The sequence below is a fragment of the Galleria mellonella genome, unplaced genomic scaffold, assembly GCF_026898425.1.
Source record: "Galleria mellonella isolate WM207_F2 unplaced genomic scaffold, CSIRO_AGI_GalMel_v1 utg300, whole genome shotgun sequence".
Classification (NCBI taxonomy): domain Eukaryota; kingdom Metazoa; phylum Arthropoda; class Insecta; order Lepidoptera; family Pyralidae; genus Galleria; species Galleria mellonella.
The window spans coordinates 1,078,956-1,104,374 of NW_026442068.1; the positions used below are offsets into that span (position 1 = coordinate 1,078,956).

The 25,419-nt window shown below is 34.2% G+C and overlaps 3 protein-coding genes across 3 annotated transcripts in view; 2 read left to right on the forward strand and 1 right to left on the reverse strand.

The window, feature by feature from the left end:
- The window catches only part of LOC113523318 (uncharacterized), a 28,112-nt gene extending 20,197 nt beyond the window's left edge, over positions 1 to 7,915 (forward strand). Inside the window, exons 8-12 of the mRNA XM_052895621.1 lie at positions 1,739 to 1,932; positions 4,297 to 4,417; positions 6,139 to 6,328; positions 6,959 to 7,101; positions 7,312 to 7,915. Of these exons, the coding sequence (XP_052751581.1) occupies positions 1,739 to 1,932; positions 4,297 to 4,417; positions 6,139 to 6,328; positions 6,959 to 7,101; positions 7,312 to 7,872 (1,209 nt within the window). The 3' untranslated portion in view covers positions 7,873 to 7,915. The remainder of the gene's footprint in view (positions 1 to 1,738; positions 1,933 to 4,296; positions 4,418 to 6,138; positions 6,329 to 6,958; positions 7,102 to 7,311) is intronic.
- A 6,399-nt stretch (positions 7,916 to 14,314) lies between these two features.
- On the reverse strand, positions 14,315 to 15,127 carry LOC128200850 (uncharacterized). The gene has a single exon (XM_052895569.1). The coding sequence runs from the start codon at positions 15,125 to 15,127 to the stop codon at positions 14,315 to 14,317; it is 813 nt and encodes a 270-aa protein (XP_052751529.1).
- A 5,395-nt stretch (positions 15,128 to 20,522) lies between these two features.
- The window catches only part of LOC113523468 (nose resistant to fluoxetine protein 6-like), a 48,948-nt gene continuing 44,051 nt past the window's right edge, over positions 20,523 to 25,419 (forward strand). The window contains exon 1 of the mRNA XM_052895622.1: positions 20,523 to 21,040. Within this exon, the coding sequence (XP_052751582.1) occupies positions 20,548 to 21,040 (493 nt within the window). The 5' untranslated portion in view covers positions 20,523 to 20,547. The remainder of the gene's footprint in view (positions 21,041 to 25,419) is intronic.

A 25,419-nucleotide genomic window follows, 5' to 3' on the forward strand; every position in this document is an offset into this window, starting at 1 on the left:
AAGATTTTGGTGTTAAGTTTTTTAGTATCAGTACCATCAGCTACCTGAAAAGGCAGGCCAGTTAGTATCGTAATAAATACACCTGGTCTTTAGCACGGTGGTTTCCAGAAGAACTACGGGGAGGTAAATCTGGCAGGGTATATTGTTAGAAATGCGATTGGTAGTCCGCATTGCTAACAACCCCCCCCCTTCCCCTCATTTGTCATGTATTGTCAGTCCTAAGGATTAAAGTTTTTTTTTATACAACTTAGAATGGCAAACAAGCTGACGGCCCACCTGATGGAAAGTGGTAACCGTCGCCTATAGACAAGAGCAGTGGCATGGACATAACAGAGTATACTGTTTCGCCCATGATACCCCCCATGCGTTGCCATTCCTGATGACTCAGGTGTTATTCCTCCGTACTCAGTAAATTCACGCCATATCCCACCCTCCAAACCGAAACACAGCCATGCAAACACAACTGCTTCACGGTTGAAACACGAATGGGACAGAGGTACCCAAGCAATCGACTTTTGTACAAAGTCTCCCTCTGGTATTATATGTTCTGTAATTTCACTGACATATACCATCCTTATTGCGAGTACTACTGAGCAGGTCTGTATTGAAATTTATACGATTTTTTAACAAATGATATATAAATAATATCGTTTTATTGTGTCTAAAATAGTACATATTTCTTTAATTTTATAAATTTAAAAACTCTATAGTGTATAAAAGAATCTGAACGATATACGGATATTGAATATATGTAGTATATACCGTACCGAGGAGGCAATATCGCGTTGCGCTAAGCCTTTAGTCCGTATAAGCTGCAAGTGATAAACTATTTCACTTTTATGACGACGTCTGCATTCAACATGAGGTTTATATCGCTCGGTTTCATTCTAAAATATTTCTTGCAATAAAGTTTTAATATATTACAATATGGAGAGAAATGAGTATTAATAAGAGACTCGGAGAATGTACTAAGCATATTGTGTAATTACTTATAAAAACTAAATTAATAACTTATTGTACAATAATCGCCTGTTTGGGTACCTCCTGTTTCATTCGTATTTTTGCAACCAAGTAGCTATATTGGCATTGCTGTTTCGATTTGTTGGGTAAGATAATGGCAATGAAAATACACGGTATGGATGTTTAACATCTTAGTTCTCAGGAATGGTAACTTATGAGGGGTGCTATGGGCGTTAGTGTATTTTATATCTATGGCACCGTTCATACATAGACAATATACCGTTCATAAATAGGCAAGACTATTATCATTTTCTATTAGGTGGGCCGTCGAATTGTTTACTATCTCAAATTGCATAACTTTATTGATGATCGATAGTTAAATTGGGTTGTAGCCCGGTGAAGTGGCGGTTCAGAGCCAATGCTCTTACTAGTTGTAAGAACATTAGTAGAAGTTGTGGGTTCGACTCGCCCGTCCGTTTTAGAATTTTTATTATTTATTTATTCATTAGTACAAATATGTATACATGGCGGACTTAATGCTAAAAGCATTCTCTCCCAGTCAACTATAGGGAAGGGTCACAAGTTCAATGCCACAGTCTCAATCACATAATATTTTTTTGGAATGGCACCGTCATCTTTAATAATATTTTTAAGTTATAACTTTTCTATTTAACTCACAGGTTGATCCTTAACATGGGATGTATACTTAGTCTTCTTTCTGCAAGCATTTCTTGGAAAGTCACACGTTAGGTTAAAAAAAATTATTTACCTTTTTCAGTGTGCACCACAAACGCATCAGTTAGCACTAGACATGCAGCTTACTATACTCGGCGTGATTGTTGTATGGGGTATCCAATCTAGAGAAGGCCTCTCTAAAATTCTACTGCCAGTCGTTCATCTGTTAGCGGCATATTCAAGATACACCACGGTTCGTGATCATCGTCTCACCATGTTGGCTTACCACGGCGCCAGGTGAGATGCCCTTATTTTTAACTAGCTTTTACTCCAGGCTGTCTGCGTAAGCGGGATGTAGTAGCTTCTGTCTCCATTCCATATATACGTGTATACCAAATTTAATATTGATTGGATACAAAATCACTGTTACCTTTATCAATTAAGACCTTACAATACACTCTGCTGATATGCAAATTGATTTATTGATTGATCCATCGATTTGTTACTATTTTTTTTTATATATTTTCTGTGATGATTTCAGTAAAAACTTGGTTACCTTTTCATTAAGCTCTATTGAACAGTGTTGCCCCACATCCATGATACACTAACCTAGCTTAATTCTGTTGACTGACACCGAGTAACTAATGAAATTGAACTGTACAATTTATATATAATGTATGTGTATATAACAGATGCGTGTGTAGTTTATTACACAGCCTATACTCGATAACATAATATTAGTAAATCAATCTGCGGTAAATGGACTCTGATTAACTTGAAATTGAAATTTGGTATTCATTACTGACGTTAAATTAACATTAAGGATAGAGTTACAAAATGCGAGACCCTATATGAAATATAAACAATTAATTATTACCCATCGAAAGTACTTCCAACTGTTGGAGATGGCAACATTTTTTCGTTTCTTATTTAACAACCATTTATTTTTATTTTGCTTGTCACTGATTTTCTTTTAAATTTCAAAATATACGGATGTTATTCATTGTTATAAAGACAATTAAATATTTAACAGTCACCGTAAAAACAGAGAAATCCATCACACTCCCCAACACCATGTTATCTATATATTTGTCTGATTTAAACTTTATGGATTTAAGTATTATAAGCCTTAATATGTATGTGATGTACTTAATATGCAATATGTTTTGATGAAAAGCACAAATTATAAGAGAGCTAATAGCCAAAGACTCCGTCGCTAACTTTTGCAGGTACAAGACTTTTTAATGAAAGTTGAATTAAATAAAACATGAGCTAAAATATAAAACAATGATCCGGGTTGCCTGCTCTCAGTCTCACCTTTACTTGCGGTCATTACATTTTTTTTTATCAAAATCCTATGTTGTTGTGTAAAAAAAAGAAATGTGATTCCATTTAGTCTTTGTTTTATCAAAAAGAAACAATGACTTGTATCAATAGAATTATCAAATGGAACAAATTTTTAGATGCTGGCGACCCTTACTCGGCTATTTTTAAAGGTAATCATATGTGTTACCGTGTTTAGAAAAGAATAAACTTGTATTTAGTGTAAAACTTATTAAACAGCAATATGACCACATGTATTAAAACCATTACCTATTTTCACCTAGTAATTCTAGATTGCGGTTACTAGTAGATAACCTTAACACTTAGTTAAGATTAGTAAATTTGGGTGTATTGTATTATATTTACTATTTTCTTTTATTTAAATGTTTCTTTAAAAATTCTTACACAGAAGTCAGCAGCGGGATCTTAGCTACAATGCAATCTTTGATTTTACAACCAATGTTTCTGTCGTTAGCTGTCCACTTTTGAATATACTGATAGGTATTATATACGATTATATGGTATAGTCTTCCTGTATTATACTACCTGAATACCTTATACCCGTGTAGGGGGGGGGGGAGGATTGTTAGTAATGGAGACTGAGAATCCCATTGTTAGCAATATACCCAACCAGGTCGACCTCCTCGGCGTTCCCCCTGGAAACTATCATGGTTAATTTCTGATGAATTCATCATGATGGGCTAACTGGCCTGTTTTAATTCTCATCGATCACCCTTCACTGGTGCTCCGCCAGCGCATCCCGTTAGCGCGGGCGGGTTTACCATTCCATTTTCATCCATCAACAAAAAAAATAGCCGTGTAGGTCTCGGCATAGAATAGGCCACCCCTTCCTTTCCCGCGGATATCGTAAGAGGCGACTAAGGGAGCTTATGGTCGAGGGATGGGCAGCAGCGTCCCTCTTAAAATATCACCAAAGGCCAAACTACGATTGCTAACCCACCTGCCAAGCGTGGCAACTACTGGCAAAACAATTTCGAGTATTCTGACACTTCCCTATGGTTGACTGGGAGAGAATGCTTTTAGCATTAAGTCCGCCATGTACACATATTTGTACTAATGAATAAGTAAATAAATAAATAAATAAAACACCCTTTATGAGGTAGGCTATGTTCAGCAGTGGACTGTTAACGGCTAATACAATACTGTCTGAAGGCGAGGTTAAACTACACTAAATAAGCAGAGGGAACAGCTGCTTACAAAAATAGTACGGGACCTCCAGTAATTTATAAAAATATGTCTTCTTATCTAAACATAGAGATATCAAGAATTATCTAATTAAAATAATATAAAATTAATTATGTTATCGTTTCTCTTCAGCGTCAGCCAGTTATATAGAACAGCTCGACTGAGTTATACTTCCACGTTTCATCGTTCAACTCCGTATTTAATTGGACTCAGTTTAGGACTCGCACTGAAGAAAACTTCAGCACATGGAAAGGTATATATTTTCCTATATGTATGGAAATTTGTTTTTTTTTTTTGCAACTTAGAATGGCAAACGAGCTGACGGACCACCTGATGAAGAATGGTAGCCGTCGCCTGTAGATATGAGCAGTACCATGTACATAACAGAGTATACTGTTTCGCCCATGACACCACCCATGCGTTGTCATTCCTGAAGACTAAGGTGTTATGTCTCTGTACCTTGTAAATTCACTGCCATCCTTCACCCTTCTAACCGGAACACAGCGGGGTTAAGGGATTGTTAGCAATGGAGTTTGACAGCCCCATTGCTAGCAATATGCCCTATCAGGTCAACCTCCGCGTAGTTCCCCCTGGAAACCATCATGAACAATTCTCGTTGAATTCGTCACGATGGGCTAACTGACCTGTTTTATCCTCATCTATCATCCTTCACTGGTATCCCGCCGGTGTATACCGATAGCGTGGGTGAGGTAACTATTTCATTATCACCTATAAAAAAAAAAAACCGCAACACAGCCATGCGAACACATCTGCCTCACGGTAATGATGAATTAATAAATCAAATTTTAGTTGTTAAATAAATTTGAACTAAAATAGACCATATTCCCAATTAATAAATAATAAAATGATCTGAATAGCTTCTATACTTTAACTATTTATTTTACCTGTCCATCATAGTTTCTCATTCTTGACACAATCCATCAGAATGGTGAAATACTTGTATATCTTTACCTACATTGCATCATTATTTTGCAAATCTCTTAAGAAGATAAATGCAAGGCTTTGAAGATTATCAAAATATAAATCTGAATTAGCAGTGAACACAAAAGAGATTATCTTTTATCAAGACAATGAGAGAGATTCCTTACGCATAGCGGGATTTCATTATTAAATCGAGGCTGCCTAACTAATGTAACAACTCCGTTTTACTACCACTGCAACCACGGCACTAAGGTTATTAGAGTTCTTAGTTAATAGAGGCATTTGCCATTTGCAAGCCACAGTGGTATTTCAAGATATATCGAACGTGTTATCTAAAGTCGTTAAAACAGTGCTCAGACCATTACATTGTTGAGTACAGGACTTAATACTGTGTAGTACAGGACTTAATTGAATATTTTTCAAAGAAACATTGTATTGGTCGAAAAATGAAAAATGATTTTAAGTATCTCATGCTAATTTGATTCTATATGAAATGAGTAGAGTCTTATAGTTTATTTCAATAGAAATAGAATAAAAATTAAAAAAAAAAGAATAACATTGTTGTTAGAAATTTTGTAACTACACATTATATTAACGTACGTGTATTTTAGACATACTCACGTTATCATCATGGTTGCTTATGAAGAAGGGCCCCGGTTGGTCCCGAAACTAGTCGAGTATTCTCAAATAAAATACTCGTAAGTTAATTCGGGTGTTTTTACATTAAAAGGATAATCGACCCGACCACGAGACAGTCTGCTGATGTCCAGTAGTAGTCTCAATCGAAAATTGATTAATTCATCAAATGTTTCCATTTGTTATTAATTTAATTTAAAGAGTGTTTTAATTAATAATTTCAATTAAATTGCATTGCAAGAAACTATAGAATAGAAGGTTCAAATTTTTTTCCTAATTTAAGGGGAATTGTCAGTTTTACTAGTAGAAGACTACTTTAAATGTATGCTGGTGATTTTAATTTAGCCTTTTTAATTATATGTTCTAAAAAAAATTAAATATCTTTTATTTTTTTAGTTCCTCCTAACACTGGGCTGGCTATTTAGCATCACATTGTGGGGTTTGGTGCTGTGGGCTGGCATGGATTCAGGCTACCCCCAATATCGCTACAATGTGACCTTTGCAGCTCAATATGCAGCATTGGCTCCAATAGCATCTGCTCTGGCTATTGCTTGGATTATATACGTGGTGCATAGTGGAAATTGCGGTGAGTTGTTGGCACAATAGTATTTTTGAATTTTTGTTACATTAATTCTATCTCGGTAGAGTAATAAGTCAGTTAAGAGTTTGGACACAGGAAACGTAAAAACATAATTTTGTCGCCAACATTTTTACTGTAAAGTGGATGTAATACTTTAGTCTTTTGTATGAGTTATGTGATGTATCTCATGTATCTTAGATTTTCTATTTTGATTTTTAGGCAGCATAAAATGTCAAACAAGTTGATGTACTGTTTGATGGAAAGTAATAAGCGTCATACATAAACATGAAAAGCATAAAAAACATTTTGACAACTATAGTTGTTTTTCCTGAATTTGTTGTCGATGTTGTCCTTCCATATACTCTTCTTTTCAAACTGAAACTCAGTCATGCCTTCGGTTCTTTTGTTTAGTTTCAAATTCTACAACGCAATGAAACTCAGAGCACTGCATATTACATTTCATAGTTCTCTAAGTGACTCGAGTGTTTTCATGTGGCTTGCAATATAAGACCATACAAAAATTAAACAAAAATTATTTTTGTATGCAAAACAAGCTGATAACCTACCTGGCGGATGTCACATGCATAGTATCTATAGTATGAAGTAATTGATAAAATAATTAATTTTATATTGCAGATTTTTTGGTTGGTTTCCTATGTTGCCGCCCTTTGGTCCTGATCAGTCGTCTTTCGTATGCTCTCTACTTATGTCAGTTTATCGTCTTTCTCACTAATGCAGCTACTGTCAGAACTTCATCGGAATTCACTTTGATATCAGTGGTAAGATGGTATTACGAATTTTAATTATATGTCTATTATCGATCTTGAAAATTTCATATTATTGACTTAGAATTTAGAAATAGATAATTATATATGTTAATGAAACGAACAAACAATTAACGTTCGATTGGTATACGAAGAATTATGTTACGATATATTTTGGTATTAAACTAATTTTGTAATTTAAAATTTATTTATATTTCTTTTCAGATTGACATACAAGAAATATCAGGCATAATACTATCATCTGTTATTCTAACATTGACGTTTGTTACTCCTATGCAATCGATGCAAAAAATTTCTTTTTGGTCTGAAAGTAAGAACGACCAATCTGAAAGCTCAGATAAATTAGAACCAATAGTAGAAGAACCAGAAGAAAAATATAAAGAAGAAATATCTGAGATCAAATGTGAAGAAAAAATAGAATTACCGATAATAAGAAGCAGACAACATCTAGTCGCTCATCGAGAAATGTTGGAAGAAATACCAGAAGTTGAAGTTGAATATGAAATACAAAGAGAAAAGATTGAAGCTTTGGAGGAGATAATAGAAGAGGAAGAAGACGAAGTTGGTGAGGAGATAGATAATAATGATGATGAAGATTTGGAGATAATTGAAGAGGAACAAGCAGGTGAAGAGATGTGGGAGGAAAGAGATTATTCTGTAGGAAGGTCTCAGTCGAGAAACGATGACCAGGATCTTGACGAATGGGAGTGGACGACTAACGGTGGTGATCGAAATGGAGCTCAATATTATCGTTACAGTAGATAACGATATTTATCTTTTAAATTAAATTCAAATCCTTTCAATAAACAATTTTGTTTTATTAATTTCATATACACAAATACTAATGCATACAACATAATAACTTCGTGACAATTTTACAAAACTAGTTAAAAAAATAAATTAGGTTAAAGGCTTTTTAAATTCTTTTAAAATTTTGTGCCAATTATGAATAGTTTCGGATAATTATGTTTAGAATTGATAAGATACTTTATTTTGTATTGTTTTCTTATTAATTATGTTAAAATTTGTATTTTTTAGAAGCAAAATCTATTTGAATTTGCGATCACAAAAGTATCCAGCAAGTTAGTTACTATGTTTTGCCTTATATTTATCGAAATAAAATCATGAAAGCATGCTCAGTAGAAATGCAAGTAGCTAGAGGGTACTCAATGCAAACGACTTTTGGACAATTTTTCCTTTATTGGAAGTGTAAAGGTTATTTACGACTGACAGCATAGTTCAATGTCGAGGTAATAGTTTGATACATATCAATAATGACGAGGATAAATGCAGTAAATTTTTTCAACAGCTTCAAGTAAATGTTATGTACTTAGATTTACTGTGAATAGTACAGAATTTATCTTTGTACAACAGTTCGCTTAACAACAATAATAAGATTATGATCACGTAGCAAGAAAGTCAGGCTTACTCTGAGGACGGTCAATCTTATTATTCTAAAAGTGATTTTGCGGTTGAATCTGCTTGACAGGTTGTTACGTCGCACGTGGTTTGCTTGTCGAAAATTCTCACACAATAAGATAAGGCCTAATAGATACGAGTAAATAGAACCAGAAGTATTCCCATTTCCCGCTGATGTAGTTCAGATTTACGATTTTGAGTAAAGACAGAGTGAGTGAAGGAGCGGTCGTATGTATTCTAGCTGTTTATTATTAAGAAAGGGGGCATTAGAAATTGGAACGTGAATATGGGAAGTGATCTAAGTTTCAATAGAATAAATAATTTAAAAAAAAAAGAACTCCCGCAATTTTCTCGTAGATGTTTGGCGAAAACTTTTTAAGTGTATAAGAAAATAATACACATTTTTAATTTATCCTGTCTCTAACATTTTAATATTTTATGGCCAGTCAAGAAGTAAATAGTAAGTAGGTTTTATATTTCTTTTTATTTTTTAATAAAAGGCAAATGAGCTAATCACCCACGTGATGGGAAGTCATAATTCATAGACACAAATACCTGAATAGACATGAGTGTCATGAACATTACATAATGTATTCTAGCACCTGGGGTATTTCTTATTGACGCGTTGTTATTCTTCATAAATGAGGTATTTTGCCTTCATAACTTTTTTTAAATCGTCCGAAACGTAGTTATGTGAAGTTCATATTAATGAAGGTATTTATAGTATTGAATTTCCTAAGGCTGTAATGGAAAAATTTAGTAAATATAATACGAAATTATTATTAGCTCTTTACGTGTTTATTGAAATAAATTTGTATATTAAATCGGAGTCTCAATTAAGTTAATGTGAAAAAAGGGTATAACGGACTCAGGTCACGGATCTAATGTTATTTGTGTTTAAACAATAATCGTTTACGTAAAATTTTCGGCTCATGGCTGTACAAGCAGTTTAGTTTTTTAACATTTTTTTTTTATTATTTTATATAAAAAATTACATTAGATATATTGTAATCTGAGGGAGAAGTCAAGAGTGGAATCGGCGTGCATGCAAGAGGGTTATGAAAGGCGCAAGAAACTAGAAATATTGATAGAGATCTTTTTCATTGGGTGGGTGTGGAGGTTTTTTAGGAAAATTTTGTGTTTCTAGGCACAGCAAGTTTAGTACAGTCAGTACATGCTTTCTTTATATAAGCGTAATACAATTATATACATAAATTGCTAAAATTTTTTATTAAAGTATAACAATTATGTACCCGGAATATGAGAATACATGAACTAAATTATTCAAAGGGCGAAATTATCACCTTTTTGTGTTTTTCGTCATCGTCTATTTAGTGTTAATGTCTTGTGTATTAAAGATTATATACGATTTCGAAATCAGTGATGCTTAAAGTTGGAATGTCATCGTGAAATATTTATTTTGATATTTGTTTCCATAATTTCTGCTTAAAGGTAAAAGACCTGAGTTTATTTTTACTTCAATATGTGTGATCATTATACAGTTGTGATGCTTAGTTTGTATTTGTGAGGAAATATCTTCTGTAGCGGTCCGGCCAGAGAGTATTATATTCCTCGGTCCAAAACTTATAAATATTTTTACTCATACATTTTTTATTCTTTAGATTTTGGAGGTGCGTGCCATGTTATCGTGGACAAGCAATACATCATTACGCAAAGCAATGTACTTACCATTGCACCATGATGGTCGCAGTCTCCAGTAATAGGTATATAAATAAAGAAAATGAGACAACTAGAACAATATCATTTGCGTAAACTGTTTACTATTTTAAAGCAAACTACTTTCAAAACTCAAGTAAAACCTAAATAAATCAGTGGTCAGTATTTCCAAGTAAATAGCGAATGTTATTCCTTCAATAAAATTCTCATTAAACTATCACTGAGTTTTTTTTTTAATTTTAATGTTACAATATAAGTAGTTTCAACATTTTTTTGTAATATATTTATATGCATTATATTCCTTCCTTCCTATACCACTGTGTTTTTTTTTCCGATGGGTAAAAATGGAATGGTAATTCTGCCCGCGCTAACGGGATACGCTGGCGGAGCACCAGTGAAGGGTGATCGATGAGAATGAAAACAGGCCAGTTAGCCCATCATGATGAATTCATCAGGAATTAACCATTATAGTTTCCAGGGGGAACCGTGAAGAGGTCGACCTGGTTGGGTATATTGCTAGCAATGGAATTTTCAGTCTCCATTACTAACAATCTCTTTCCCCCATGCCATTGTGTTAGGTTGACAGAAAGAAAAATCTCTTTTAGAGATAAGTTCGCCTTTGTTATTAACTTCTTGTTGTGCAATAAAGAATATATATATATATATATATATATATATATATATACGATATTTTCTACGATAAACATTTAATACACTATCTGAACATTTTTCAAATAAATCATTTAGAAAAATTGAAAACTGGCTTTACCCGTGTAGAAATGTAGAGATGAGTGCTTGATGATATTTATATATATAAATTCAGAAGGAGTGAAAGAAAGAAAGACTTAGTACGAGATTGTATAATTAATAATATTTACATTAAATAAATCCAGATATAATAAGTCGCGATACAAAATATAGTTCCGTAAAATTGCTAAGACAAGAAGATTGTCCAGAACGTCACTATTTATTTTTCTGTCACTATATAGGTTTGAAAGAGGTTGGTAGCCTACATCACTCCCCCCCATGAGACCTGGTTAAGGGCGATAGAAATCTGGAAATCGGACACGACGTCCAGAACGAGTAGTCCTAGCTACAGGATTGTTCGTGTCTTGGTTGTTAAGTGTGGTGTGATCGTTTAAAATGTAGGCAGGTTTCAACCTATCTATAGAAACAGTGACTTCTTTACCTTTGATTAGCAATTTAAAGGTTTTGTCACCTCTGAGCAATACAAGATAAGGTCCTGTATATGCTGGTTGGAGAGAACTACGTAATGCGTCTTCGCGAAGGAAAACGTAATTGGTAGTGGCAAGATCTTTGAAAATAAATATTTTGTCACTTCTATGACGAGAAGCAGCAACAGGTTTGATTTTATTGGCGAATAAACGTAAACGTGCCATAAAATCAGTGACATCTGTAGAACCTTCAAAATGGCGGTCGAAAAATTCGCCTGGAAGTCTTAAAGGTTCTCCATAGGTAAGCTCTGCTGAAGAAGCTTGTAAGTCTTCCTTAAAAGAACTTCGTATGCCCAATAGTACCCACGGAAGAGATTCCGTCCAAGTATTATTCGCATGACACATGATGGAAGTCTTAAGCTGCCTGTGGAATCTTTCAACAAGGCCGTTAGACGCTGGATGGTAGGCTGTAGTTCGTTTGTGTTCGAACCCTGTAATCTGAGATAATTGTACGAACAGCGCCGATTCAAATTGGCGGCCACGGTCCGTAACAATTTGCTCAGGACAGCCAAATCTAGAAATCCAGCCTGAAAGTAAAGCCTTGGCGACAGTTTCAGCTGAAATATCGGTTATCGGTATTGCTTCAGGCCACCTTTTAAAACGGTCGATGGCAGTGAGACAATACCGATATCCCTGAGACAGAGGCATGGGACCGACAAGGTCAATATGCACTACCTTAAATCGTGCTCGAGGTAAGTCGTAAGTGCCCAACGGAGCAGACACGTGACGACTTACTTTAGATCGCTGACAAGCTAGACAAGACTTAGCCCACACTCTGCAGTCCTTTCTGATGCCGGGCCATACAAAGCGTTGAGCTACCATTTTAGCAGACGCGTTAGACCCGGGGTGGCTCAGAGAATGAAGGCTGTCAAAAACTTCCTTTCTGAGGGTTTTAGGAACAAATGGTCTAGGAGTTGTTGTACTGATATCACAGTACAATGAGATACAACTCCCAGGTAATTCTCGTTTCTCTAGACGTAAAGAATTTGGTTCGTCTAGATAATTAGATAATTCAGGATCAGTTTCCTGTGCTTCAGCTATGGCTTTCAAACTGACTGGTGTTTGCAACTCATCAACACGTGATAATGTATCAGCCACAACATTATTTTTACCCGAAATATGACGAATGTCAGTGGTAAACTGGGAAATATAATCTAAATGTCTATACTGCCTAGGCGAACAGTTGGCTTTCCGTTCATGGAAAGCGAAACTGATCGGTTTATGGTCAGTATAGACTGTAAAATGTCTAGCCTCAAGCATATGACGAAAGTATTTTATTGCATCATAAATTGCCAATAGCTCTCGGTCATATGGTGAGTACTTTTGTTGAGAAGGGCTGAGTTTCTGGGAAAAGAATGCTAAAGGTTCCCATGCACCATTCTTAAATTGTTGAAGTACTGCACCAATAGCTGTATCGGAGGCGTCTGTGACTAAAGCTAGCTTACATTCACAATCTGGATGAGCTAACAGTGCAGCATTCGAGAGACTTTCTTTACAGGCTTCAAAGGCTTTTAATGTGTCTCCAGTTAAATTAATAGGACTAGAGCCTTTAACTGAACCTGCCAAAAGAGAATTAAGTGGAGCCTGGATTTGGGCAGCATGAGGCAGAAAACGCCTATAAAAATTTATCATGCCCAAAAATCTTCTAAGCTGCCTTACATCTTTTGGTGGAGGAAATTCCTTGATCGTCTGCACTTTAGTATCCAGGGGCCTAGCACCTTTTTCGGAAATTCAATAGCCTAAAAAGGTTACTTCCGATATGCCAAAGACCGATTTTGCAGTATTAATTACAATGTTGTATTCTTTCATCCTGGCAAAGACAATACGTAAATGCTGCTCATGTTCAGCTTCAGATTTGGAGAAAATGAGGAAATCGTCCAAATAACAGTAACAGAAATCCAATCCCCTAGTCACCTCATCAACAAATCTTTGAAAAGTTTGACCTGCATTTCTTAAACCAAAGGTCATATACGGAAATTCGTATAGACCAAATGGGGTTGTGATGGCAGTCTTCGGTATGTCCTGAACGCTTACGGGTATTTGATTATAGGCTTTAACAAGATCAATAGTAGAAAACACTTTACATCCAGAAATGGAATGAGTAAAATCATGAATGTGTCTAATCGGATACCTATCAGGAATCGTCCGTGCATTTAGCATACGGTAATCTCCGCAAGGACGCCAACCGTTATCTTTTTTCGGAGCTAAATGTAATGGCGATGCCCACGGACTCTCTGAAGGCCTAGCTGTGCCATTAGCCAACATGAACTCAAACTCTTGTTTGGCAATTTTCAACTTGTCCGGAGCAAGACGCCGGGGATTGCAATGAACGGGTGGGCCAGGTGTTGTGCGTATGTGATGAACTGTATTGTGTGAAATAGTCCTATGTACCCCTGCTGGTCGTGTAATTTCAGGAAAATCAATTAATATATTATGAAATTTAGAATCACCTATCAAAACTTTTACAGACTGTATTGTGTTGGATGGGTGTGAAAGTGAAGCTGTAGCAGTGAGTGTAGTGGTATTATCTACTAAACGTTGATTGCGACAGTCAACCATTAAATTGTAAAAGGATAAAAAATCTACACCTATAATACACTTTGTTACATCAGCGACTACAAAACGCCATGGAAACTGTCTACGTAGTCCTAAGTCTAGGTTTAAATGTGCGTAACCGTAGGTATCGATGACGCTACCATTAGCAGCACGCAGTTGATAGTTGGTCTTGAGCCGACGTTGTCGTAGTAGTGATCGTAGAAAGACGCAGAGATCGCTTCCGGTGTCGACGAGAAACTGGGTCTTTGTATTACGATCCATAACGAAAAGGCGACTACAGGAGGTTGGGCAATCGCTGGTCGCCGCTATCGATTGCCTTGTTAGATTTCCTGATTGTAATCGCATGGCTTGACACAATTGTTAGCTTTACTGCCAAACTTATGGTGATACCAACAAACGGGAAATTTCTTATAATTAGAATGAGACCTTGATGCTGATCGGCTACGTTGAGGCTTCCTAGAACTGGAGCGCTGGCGACGATTTAGTTGCATGGTAAGTGACTTTACTTGCCTGCGCAGCTCGGCTATTTCATTCGCCATATGGTTGCTAGAACTTGGTCCTGCAGCTGCATCATCACGAGCTGTCGCTTCAACATGAGGTGAACGTGGTGCGAGATCCATAATTCTATCTGCTAGATCCGCTAACACATCTAAATCTGTGTTAGGTTGTGCCACAAGGATGGTCTGAATACGAGCAGGAAGACGGCTGGTCCAAATTGTTTGAAGAAATTCATCTGGTACCTTTGGTCCGGCTAAGCTCTGCAAATGCCTTAAAAATTGCGAAGGCTTGCGGTCGCCTAGCTCCTCGTGCATTAGCAGTTGTTTCACCTTCTTCTCTTTGGATGCACTAAGGCGCTTAACCAACTCCAATTTCAGCTTTTCATACTTTCCCTCTGCTGGCGGACTGATAATAATGTCTTTAACTTCTTTAGAAAACTGATGGTCGAGTTGTCCGATTACATAATTAAATTTTGTTAGATCGCTAGTAATTTTTGAAATAGCAAATTGGCCCTCGACTTGAGCAAACCATATCTCTGGCTCTTCTGGCCAAAATGGTGGAACTTTAATTGCGACTTTAAATACCTCTGATGACGTGTCGTCTCGTACTGTGGAAACGGTGCCGCTCTCCGTCATTTTTTCTTCCAAAAATCGATGAATGAAAATGTTCAAAAGGGAGTCACCAATGTAGAAATGTAGAGATGAGTGCTTGATGATATTTATATATATAAATTCAGAAGGAGTGAAAGAAAGAAAGACTTAGTACGAGATTGTATAATTAATAATATTTACATTAAATAAATCCAGATATAATAAGTCGCGATACAAAATATAGTTCCGTAAAATTGCTAAGACAAGAAGATTGTCCAGAACGTCACTATTTATTTTTCTGTCACTATATAGGTTTGAAAGAGGTTGGTAGCCTACACCCGTATTTTCGTTCGCGTGATACAGACATGTTTACAGACCGGGATAAAAAGTATCCTATAGCCTTAGATTATATAGATAGAGCATCGAGCCTCAAAAACGTGTCAAATTTTCAGAACACTGATAAAAAATGTCAAATTGTCAAATTAGCTGACACATTTTTTATCAGTGTTCTATATACTTACGCAAATAAGGTATGTTGACGTATCTGTATTTAATTATTTAATAAATAAAATGAGTTTTTACGCATTAAAAAGATGCAAAAATTTTAAAACAAAATAAATATAGAAGTTATAAAGGAAACGCTCATAACTATTTATCACGCAAATTTGTACGAGAAAGTTAACCCGCTTTTCTTGAAGCTTTTGTACGCAGACACTCTATCTATATAATCTAAGCCTATTGCCATCTCCATCCTATATGGTACGTATATATCAAATTTCACAGTGATTGGTTAAGCAACAAAGGCACTATAAGGTAACAAATAGGGCTGGGTAATATAATGCAATATCTATATATTTTAGTTACAATATCTATATACTGGCTGATAATAACGAATATGTTAAAAGTTTGTTATTCGAAAATAGATATTGGATAACAGACTTTTAATATATTCGAAAATAGATATTCGATCGATATTGACGATATCGTAATGGGTGATACCGTTTTTTCCGACATCAATGTCTACAGAAATCCAATATATAGATATCGGATCGTTATCCATATTATCTATGCATTAGTAACTATTATTTGTTTTTGATAAATTGACAGAAAATGTCGGCGTTGTATACAGTAGAATGAACGCTTTACCCATGAAAGTATTTTCATTTTAGATTTATAATAAAATGGCGTTGAAGCGTAATATTAAATATAGTTAGAAAAGTAGTTATGGGTGTATTGTACATGCGGCACTGAAGTTAAAACGATAGTTTTTGAACATTTTCAGCGGTTCACGTTCATGGCTAAATTAATTGTGACGATATTTTAGATTTACAGAATATTATTTTAAATAATCTAAATAAACCTATATTTTCCAGGTGTAATGTTTGTGGGTACATCACTAATGTGAAATATAATTGTAAATGTGTACCTACCTCTCAACCAGGATTGTTATTCTGTTGCCGACATTAAAAACGTATAGCGTGATAAACTGTGTATATTTAAACAATATCCCTAAACAGTATATTTTAGCGACGGTGTATCAAACTCAAGCGTGTATGTGTATTTAGTCATTCAGTGTAGTATAACTAAAATGGCTACTAAGAGAAACTTGAAAAAAAAAACCTAATTATGATTTTTCGGAAGGCCATCTATTATCGAGTGATTGAGAAAAACAAGAGAGTCATGAACCTATACTTCTTACTTCTAATTGACAACGGATGGCTAAAAAATAAAACTGAGAAAATATGTTTTACAAAATTAATTGCGATTAATTCTAATTATTTATGAATTTTCAACCGACTTCAAATAGAAATAGGTTCTCAATTCGGTTGTATTTTTTATTTTTCATCATCATATCAGCTGTCCGCTATTAAATATAGACTCTTATAAGGAACAAGTTGTTTTTTATGGTAGTTTACCATTGGGAAGGTTTTGCATGTATTTTTTTATTTTTGTTACTTCATAACTCCGTCATTTGTAAACTGATATAGAAAGTTCTTTTTTATTTGAAAGGATACACTTACAGATTGTTTCCATTGAAATTTTATTAAAATCGTATAAGTAGTTTAGTTTAAAAAAAAAATTGGTTTTGTCACAACTGAAATACTTTTTTTTGTGGGGCACAATCTTAATAATTTATGTTACTTGTTGTGAGGGTGGCGTCCTCTAGTGTTAAGAATTTGTAAACCGCCTTTCTTATATACGGCCTTGGTTTATTACTAATAGCACATGCGAATGAAATCGCGGGCACAACTACTACGGAATATAAATATTACATTGCAAAATTTTTCGACTCTGTCCGCGGTATGTGTACAATACTATGTGCAAATGCAATTTATATTCAGAGGATGTACTTATGTACAATTACAGTGACGATTACGGTAAACAACTATGACATTATTGTATTTTATATACATTAATACGTATTTATTCTTTATTTTACAAATTAACATTCGAGCAACTGTGTATGGTTCACCTGTACTCAGCGGCGTGTACGAATTAGGATAAAAGCTGCCTCTATGTATAAAGTTGTTGTCTATCTGTGTATCAAGGTAATTGTGTAATTGTGTATTTACCAGAGGGAGACTTTGTACAAAAGTCGATTGCTTGGATACCTCTGTCCCATTCGTGTTTCTACCGTGAAGCAGTTGTGTTTGCATGCCTGTGTTTCGGTTTGAAGGGTGGGATATGGCGTGAATTTACTGGGTACAGAGGAATAACACCTGAGTCTTCAGGAATGGCAACGAATGGGGGTATCATGGGCGAAACAGTATACTCTGTTATGTCCATGGTAATGCTCATGTCTATAGGTGATGGTTACCACTTTCCATCAAGTGGGCCGTTAGCTTGTTTGCCATTCTAAGTTGTATAAAAAAAAATCATTTAAATCCAGTAAGAAGTGTGCGTGATTCTTAATGTGAAATTGAGTTTGTTTGTTACATTTTGACACCATAATGGCAAAACTAATCATCATGTAATTTGTTATACACGTATTATTTGTAATGGAGAGCTCATACACTCTTTATTTCTGTCAATCAACATATACTTATCATGCAGATGAAATCCCGAGTGAGAGCTAGTGTTCAAAATAAAACAATCTTAGATTATATAGATAGAGCATATAGCCTCAAGAACGGGTTAACTTTTTGTCAGCTAATTGCAGCAAATTAGCTGACTAGTTTTTTTATCAGTGTTCTTTATACTTACGCACATGAAATATTTGATCTTGTCTTATTCATATTTAATTATTTTACGAATAATAATATTGAGTTTGAGGATGGCAAATCAATGCACCTGCCCGACATACGAGAACACCGCTATTATCTTCAGAAAAATAATTGATTTAAGGAAACAGGAAAAAAGATTACATTTTACAAACGAGACTTTTTCGTTTAAGTTAATATTGGTTTCATTAAAAAAATCTTTTTTGTATAACTTGGAATGGCAAAAAAGCTGACGGTCCTCTTAATGGAAAGTGGTCGTAGTCTATAAAAGAACAGTATTACTGTGACCACATGGTACCCCTCATCATCATCAGATCAGCCTTTAAGTGCTCACTGCTGAACATAAGCCTATCCCTTGGGGGTTTTGCTAGTAGTTTCCATGCTTAGTAGGCAGATTGGCAATCGCAGTTAGGCTTAGAAGATGTTTTAAAAGGGACACTGCTGCCCATCCTTCGCTCTCTCTTAATCGCCTCTTACGACACCCACGGAAAAGGGAGAGATGGCCTATTCTATACTGGGACCACACTGCAACGCATGAGGCGTTGCTATTATTAAGGACTAGGGTATATGACATCGTTCAAACTGTAACACAGCTATACAAGTGTAGTTGCTTGGTTACAGAAACACGAAAGGGACAGAGGTCTCCATGCACATGACGTTTGTATAGTTTCCAAAGAATTTTTAATTTTCAAGTTTTAGATTTTGCTGTATTATTATGTCTAATATCTTAAAATATCTGATTATTCATAGATTAAACACAATAAAGTATTTACAATAATGTTACGACCGCTGTTAATTGCCAATACGGTAACAATAATTTTAAATAGTTAAAAGACACTGTATTTTTGTAATAGTGAAAAATTAAATGGTAACTCTGCTCTATTAATAAGTCCGTTAAAATTTTTTTTTTCTTTTTCTTGATCTATTATATTTATTAATTTGATCTATATATCCTATTTTTTATATGTAATTATAAATGGTCGATACCAAGTTAATCTTTGAAGAATTCCTTCTTTTCAAATCTTTTCAGTAATATCTTTTATCATTGAGTTTAATTAAACCTATTATTTTATATCTTTTCTTTCATTAATATAAAAGATATCATAAAGTGCAAAAAACAAAACAGAGTTAAAATATTAAATGTCTATGTAAATTAATGTAAATTTATGCAAATATGGACGTTTATTTCCCACATTATGTTATATTAGTCATTACAATATAGTAAATAAAATCTAAAGTGGTGATCTTGCACGCGTGAGTTTCCGGATCAACATGGTTTCTGTGACAATGTAAAAACACATGAAATGTGATTTAATTGTACAAAAATGACTAAGGGGAATTAAACATTTTACATGACTAATTTATTACGTACTAATTTATTACGTACTAGCGATCCGTCTTGGCAACAGTAGATAAAATTTACAAAAATAATATACAGCCGCCGATAATGTAGCTTTTTATAGGTGAAAGAATTTGAAAATAGTTTGAATAGTTTTTGACTTTATTCAATAATTAAGTGATGGCCTGTCTTTGCATGGGTGCAATTTAGAAAACCTGTTTCAAAATTAATTGTGGTCTATTATAATTATGGATTAATATATGTGTAATAATATAAATTCCAGAGAATATAGTATATATATATATATATATATATATATATATATATATATATATATATATATATATATATATATTTTTTTTTTTTTTTTTATTCCACAGTGACAAATAAGCATACGGCCCTCCTGATGGTAAGTGGTTACTGTAGCCTATGAACACCTGCAATACCAGAGGTATTACGTGTGCGTTGCCGACCCCGAAGAAACCTCTTTACCTCCCTTTTGAAGAACGCCATGCTGTAGGCTCTTGGGAAAACCTCGGCAGGGAGCTCATTCCACAACCTGAGTGTTTGTGGGAGGAATGTTAAATTGTATTGTTCTATGTATTCTATAACTACTACCCCTCTGTCGACAAAAAAATAACTCAACATATATATTTAAAGATATAGAAATTATTTTATTCTTCTTTTTTATGTCTTTACTATATAAAAAAATTCTATACATCTAAATTTTTTTTATCATTTATTTGTAATTAATAGTGCAATATTAATATCAAATATAAATTAATGTAATTAATGCTAAATTAATAGAAATAAAATATTCCTTAGAAAAACGAAACAGTGTGGTCCCACTGCAATCAAGTGAATTAGATATCTATCAGTTTGACCAAAGGCTGTATCAGATCAGTATGCGTACACAAGCGGCGCGCGCGCACGTATTCGCCATGACTACTGTCGGGGCCTTGCTCACGATAACATGCGCCGTCGCGGCTGCCGCCTCTAACATCGATCTGAATAACACAAACATCGACAATAATGTTATCAAACGTATAGTAACAGTATTAAACTCGAACAGAACTTTGAATTCTAGGGAATTTGCTTTATTAAACCGAACGGCGGTAAATCTTGGCATCGAGAGCGAAATGTTAACGAAATTGACCAGTTTAGTAAAACAAACGTATGAACAACCAAATCGAGATACAGCCTCTTATGCTTACGAGGAAGGAAATAAAGGCTCGTTACCGGTTGAAGAGTCTCCAGATTACGCTTCATCTGTAGTTCTCGCCAGTGATCTTTTATCCCTGACTTCTGCTGTTGCGAACGTTAAGGAAAACGTTTGTCGAGAACAAGGATACAAGTTCTTAGACGGATTGCTGTTGAATAAACGATGGGCCTTAAAAAGTAAGTATGATTTTTATTTTTTTTTAAAAGTGGTGATGAATGGTAACGTTTATAGTATTATTAGAAATGTTTATAAACTCAGTCGATACTTGAAGTCCTCCGTTAACTTTCGCGTGTAATGAATATACTGAAGTTCGTCATGGAGCTTGCTAAATGGGAATCTGTAAAGTTTTATATTAATAAAAGTTGAATGAAATTTTATCTCTGATGAGGAAGCAGGAATACAATGTGTCATAATTTTTTTTCTTTATCTTCAGGATGTTATAAAGACAATCGCTAGTATCTACAATTAAATTTACAACCAAATTATTACGATACTATTTTATTAGGCTCTTGCCAGTGGCAAACTATTGGGGATATCGGAAGGGGACTCTACCCCGGGTTTTCGATCGTAGACAGCCTCCATTTTCCCTTATCCATATTCTATGTATGTTTCTTTAAGTCTAATTAAAATTTCATTTGCAATACAAATGTGAATTGAATAAAAAGCTTGTAAAATTAAATTAATTTTTTAAACTACGATCTCATTTAGTTTCACCCCGGACTTAAAAAGTCTTAGTCCTCATTGGCTCTTGCTTTTCTTTAAGCAGATTAATACTGTCTATATGTCTGTCTGATGTTTCTTAATCGAATTGTTCTTATGAACAGCACCAAGAACACAGCGTTTGTTACTTATGAATCTGATTGCGCTGACAATGCATACAAGACGAATACAAAATAATTAGTAGTTACGTGACATTAATATAAACAAAGTATGTACAACAAACAAGCATTGTTTATGAATAATTTAAGGGTTTGCTCCACAAAGAACTGGTGTGTTTAATCGCAATAAAATTAATCGGGAATGCACCTAAACGATTGCAAAAATAATTGGTGACCCTCATGGTGCAATGGTGAGCATGTTGCTTTGTGAAAATGAGGAACTGGATTCGATTCCCGGTCAAGCTAATTTAGAAAACGAGTTTATTTAAATAGGTCGGGTTTGGCTATTCTGGGTTCTGTCTCCGTATGTTAATTGTCTGGTTTCTTGTAACACAGGGCGTTTTATCTCGACCGTAAGGCGATTGGTGTGAATATGTAACATAGTAAAAAAATAGTAAAATCGGTTGGGAATTGCAATAACATGTATAATAAATAATATTAGCACGCTACCCGCTGGTAATTAATGCTCCTTTCCATTCAAGGTTTGCTGGAAGAGAACTCTTACAGAGTTAAGCTCGCCTTTTGTATATCTTCATTTAATATAAACTATATCAATGTAATTTTTGTTTACAATAAAGTATAAATAAATAAAATAAATAAATCAGGAATCTTCTTTCTGTTTTAAAGAAGTTTAAAAGAAAAAAAAACAAATTAAAACAACGAAATTAACTACATCTCCAGAAGACAATTATTTAGTATAAATATACTCGTTACACAATATAAAAAAAGGCGGCTTCTCTTTCTCATTTGCATAATATGTATAAACAGGGCACTTTAAACAGCCCGTGCTTTGTTTTTATCGGGCGACCAATTTTCATAAGCCCGCTGGCTTGAATCCCGTAATGAAAACCGCTAGAGTATCGTAGCGATTCAGTCGTTGAAACAATTTGTCGTCTCAGTCTCATCCTTGAATACTGCCGATTTAAAAATTGCTCGGTCGTAATGTCAACAAATCGTTTCCGTATTGAGTGATCCATTTATAATATTTAAAATAATTTATTTATTAGCTAATATTTTCAAACTACTTAAAAAAGGAGGATTCCAATTCGTTTGTATTCTTTTTTGTGTTTATTATCTCATAACTCCTTCAATTGTGCACCGATTTGGAAAATTCATATTTTTTCTGAATGGACATATATGTACTTATAGATTGCTCTCGCAAAATCGGTTCCGTAGTTTAGTTTTTAAATGAAAATAACTGGTTTTGCCCTAATTGAAGATGGTTTTTTTTTGTGGAAAACAATCTTGAGTGTATTTGTGGATGAAAGTACTGTAAGCTAGTATGGAAACGCGGTTTCTTAGAAAAATAATATAATTACAAAAATATATACAAAGCAAACATTGGGAGAAAAAAAGCAAACGAACAAAAATAAATGACAATTAGTTCAAAATTAATCAATGATACCAAAAAGATGCGTCATTCATAGTATTTTTTATACACATATCTTATTCTAATACGTATATATGATAAATAATTATAGAATCATTAATTTATTTCTTGGTTGACAAGTCAATTTTGTTAATTGACTTATCAACTAGTTTTGAACATGATTTCGATCAAATGATTTTTCATCTTTAATGATATTTAATGAGAATCAAAACTGAGGTAGTAAATGAACTAGACAGTATAAAAAATAATTTTAGATCTGACTTCAATCTCTACCGTTAGATCTGTGAATAATTATAAATTTTAGCAGTCAGACATAGTCTAAGCAATCAGGCATACGTCACTAAATCCTTCACGGCAGAAGTAGCTCCTTACGTCATTTCAGAGAAAACCTTATAATTTTGTATATGTATAAATATGGAGCTTCTAGATAGCCACTTTTTATATTTTAATAATAATAATAATAATCTTTATTTCAAACAGTAGATTACAAAATTGCTTAACAACGGTCCCCATATGGGTCGAGCCTGTATCTGGGGAACCTATTAATATTAATAGATATTAAGCATGGTATACTTGTGTTTCTACTAAAAGAAGGGTGTTAACTTACTCACCACTCCTGAGGAGTTAAAAAACATCGCTGCAAAAAACATCTTCAAATTCCTACCATTGATAGGAATTAGCAGCAAACTTAAAAAAAAAAACAAAGATCATGGAAAGGTTGCCGTGTTACAGGTTTTTCTGCCTGGAAAAAGCCTGTTTTTCAATAATACTAAGTACTATTACCATCATTTTAACGTAATTTCATCAATGCATAACGCCATATGGAAATCTACGGCACATCTCCGTTATTCCATTATTAAATGCAACATTGACTAAACAGACGGTATGGATAAGTAGCGAACTGGTCATCAGACACTCATCATAATTACAAAACAATCATAATCATCTAATAGAGCCAGTGACAGAAACAATGGCTAGATTGTGACGTAAATTATGTTTGCCCATTGTAGATATCCACTTAATATACCGTTGTATTACTGTTTAGTCTATCTCTATGAAGATCAATGAGAAAAGTAATTGGAAATCTAACGAAAATACGATCTAAGTAATGAATGAATGAATGAATGAATGAATGAATAAATGAATGAATGAATGAATGAATGAATGAATGAATGAATGAATGAATGAATGAATGAATGAATGAATGAATGAATGAATGAATATTTATTTGCAATGTATTCTGAAATCTAAATTACTAATATTCTTTTAAAGGACTATTCCAATATTAAAATTTAACATTTTCGGTTTATGACGATATAATATCAACTGTTACTGTCCGCTGCCTCCTCCTATTGGGGGGTTTTACTAGTAGTTGCCACGCTTGGCAGACGGGTTAGCAATCGCAGTTAGGCTTTGGTGATGTTTTAAGAGAAATGCTGCTGCCCATAGACTATTAAGTTTCGTTAGTCGCTTCTTACGACACCTACTGGGAAAAAGGGATGGGCCATTCTATGCCGGGACAACACGACAAAATCGGTCTATGCTAGTTGCTCATAATCGTTAAAAGGTCATAATGAGTATGCAGGTATTTAATGTGTCTATTCTTTAAATAACTATTAATAGAATAATATAAAATTGCAAGTAAAGTAATATATTGTAATTGTAGTATCAACTGTAATCTCTATTCGAGTTCTGATTGCCTGGTATTTTATAAGGTGGTACGTTTACAATGGGTACAGACTGTTAATATTGTATACAAAAATAATAAAGAGGTCCGCCCCGAGCCTTTCACTTAAATCCTAAGAAGTGTTAAGAAGACCTGAATGGTGATGAATAATTAAAAAATAACAAAAAATATATTTGCTATCAAAACTGTCGAACCTTTAGTTTTTGTTGTTTATTGATAAATTTTCCTTATACCTTTATTCCTTCTTAACTTAGAATTTCCTTATAAATGATTAGACACAAAAGTACCCTCTACCAGTGCATGACAAGTAAAACTTAAAATAAAACAAATTACATCAATTGACCATTTAACTTTAATGGGAAGGGATTTGCATTTAGCATAGTAAAAACTTGTTATGGTTAATTGATAGATTACGAGTATTCACTAATATATTCAGATTGATTTTTATGTCATTCATTTTTATTCTCGAATTCTTATTTTGATCGTATCTAAATGTATTACGATTTTATTATCATTACTAACTTTTATTTCAAGTTAATATACTGAAAAGACTGTTTTATTTTTCATGGAGAGTCGAGGTTAGATATCCACGGAATGTAA

Bases quoted from the DNA above. Each gene is read 5' to 3' on its own strand.
- LOC128200850 (XM_052895569.1), bottom strand. From the start codon at position 15,127: ATGACGGAGAGCGGCACCGTTTCCACAGTACGAGACGACACGTCATCA.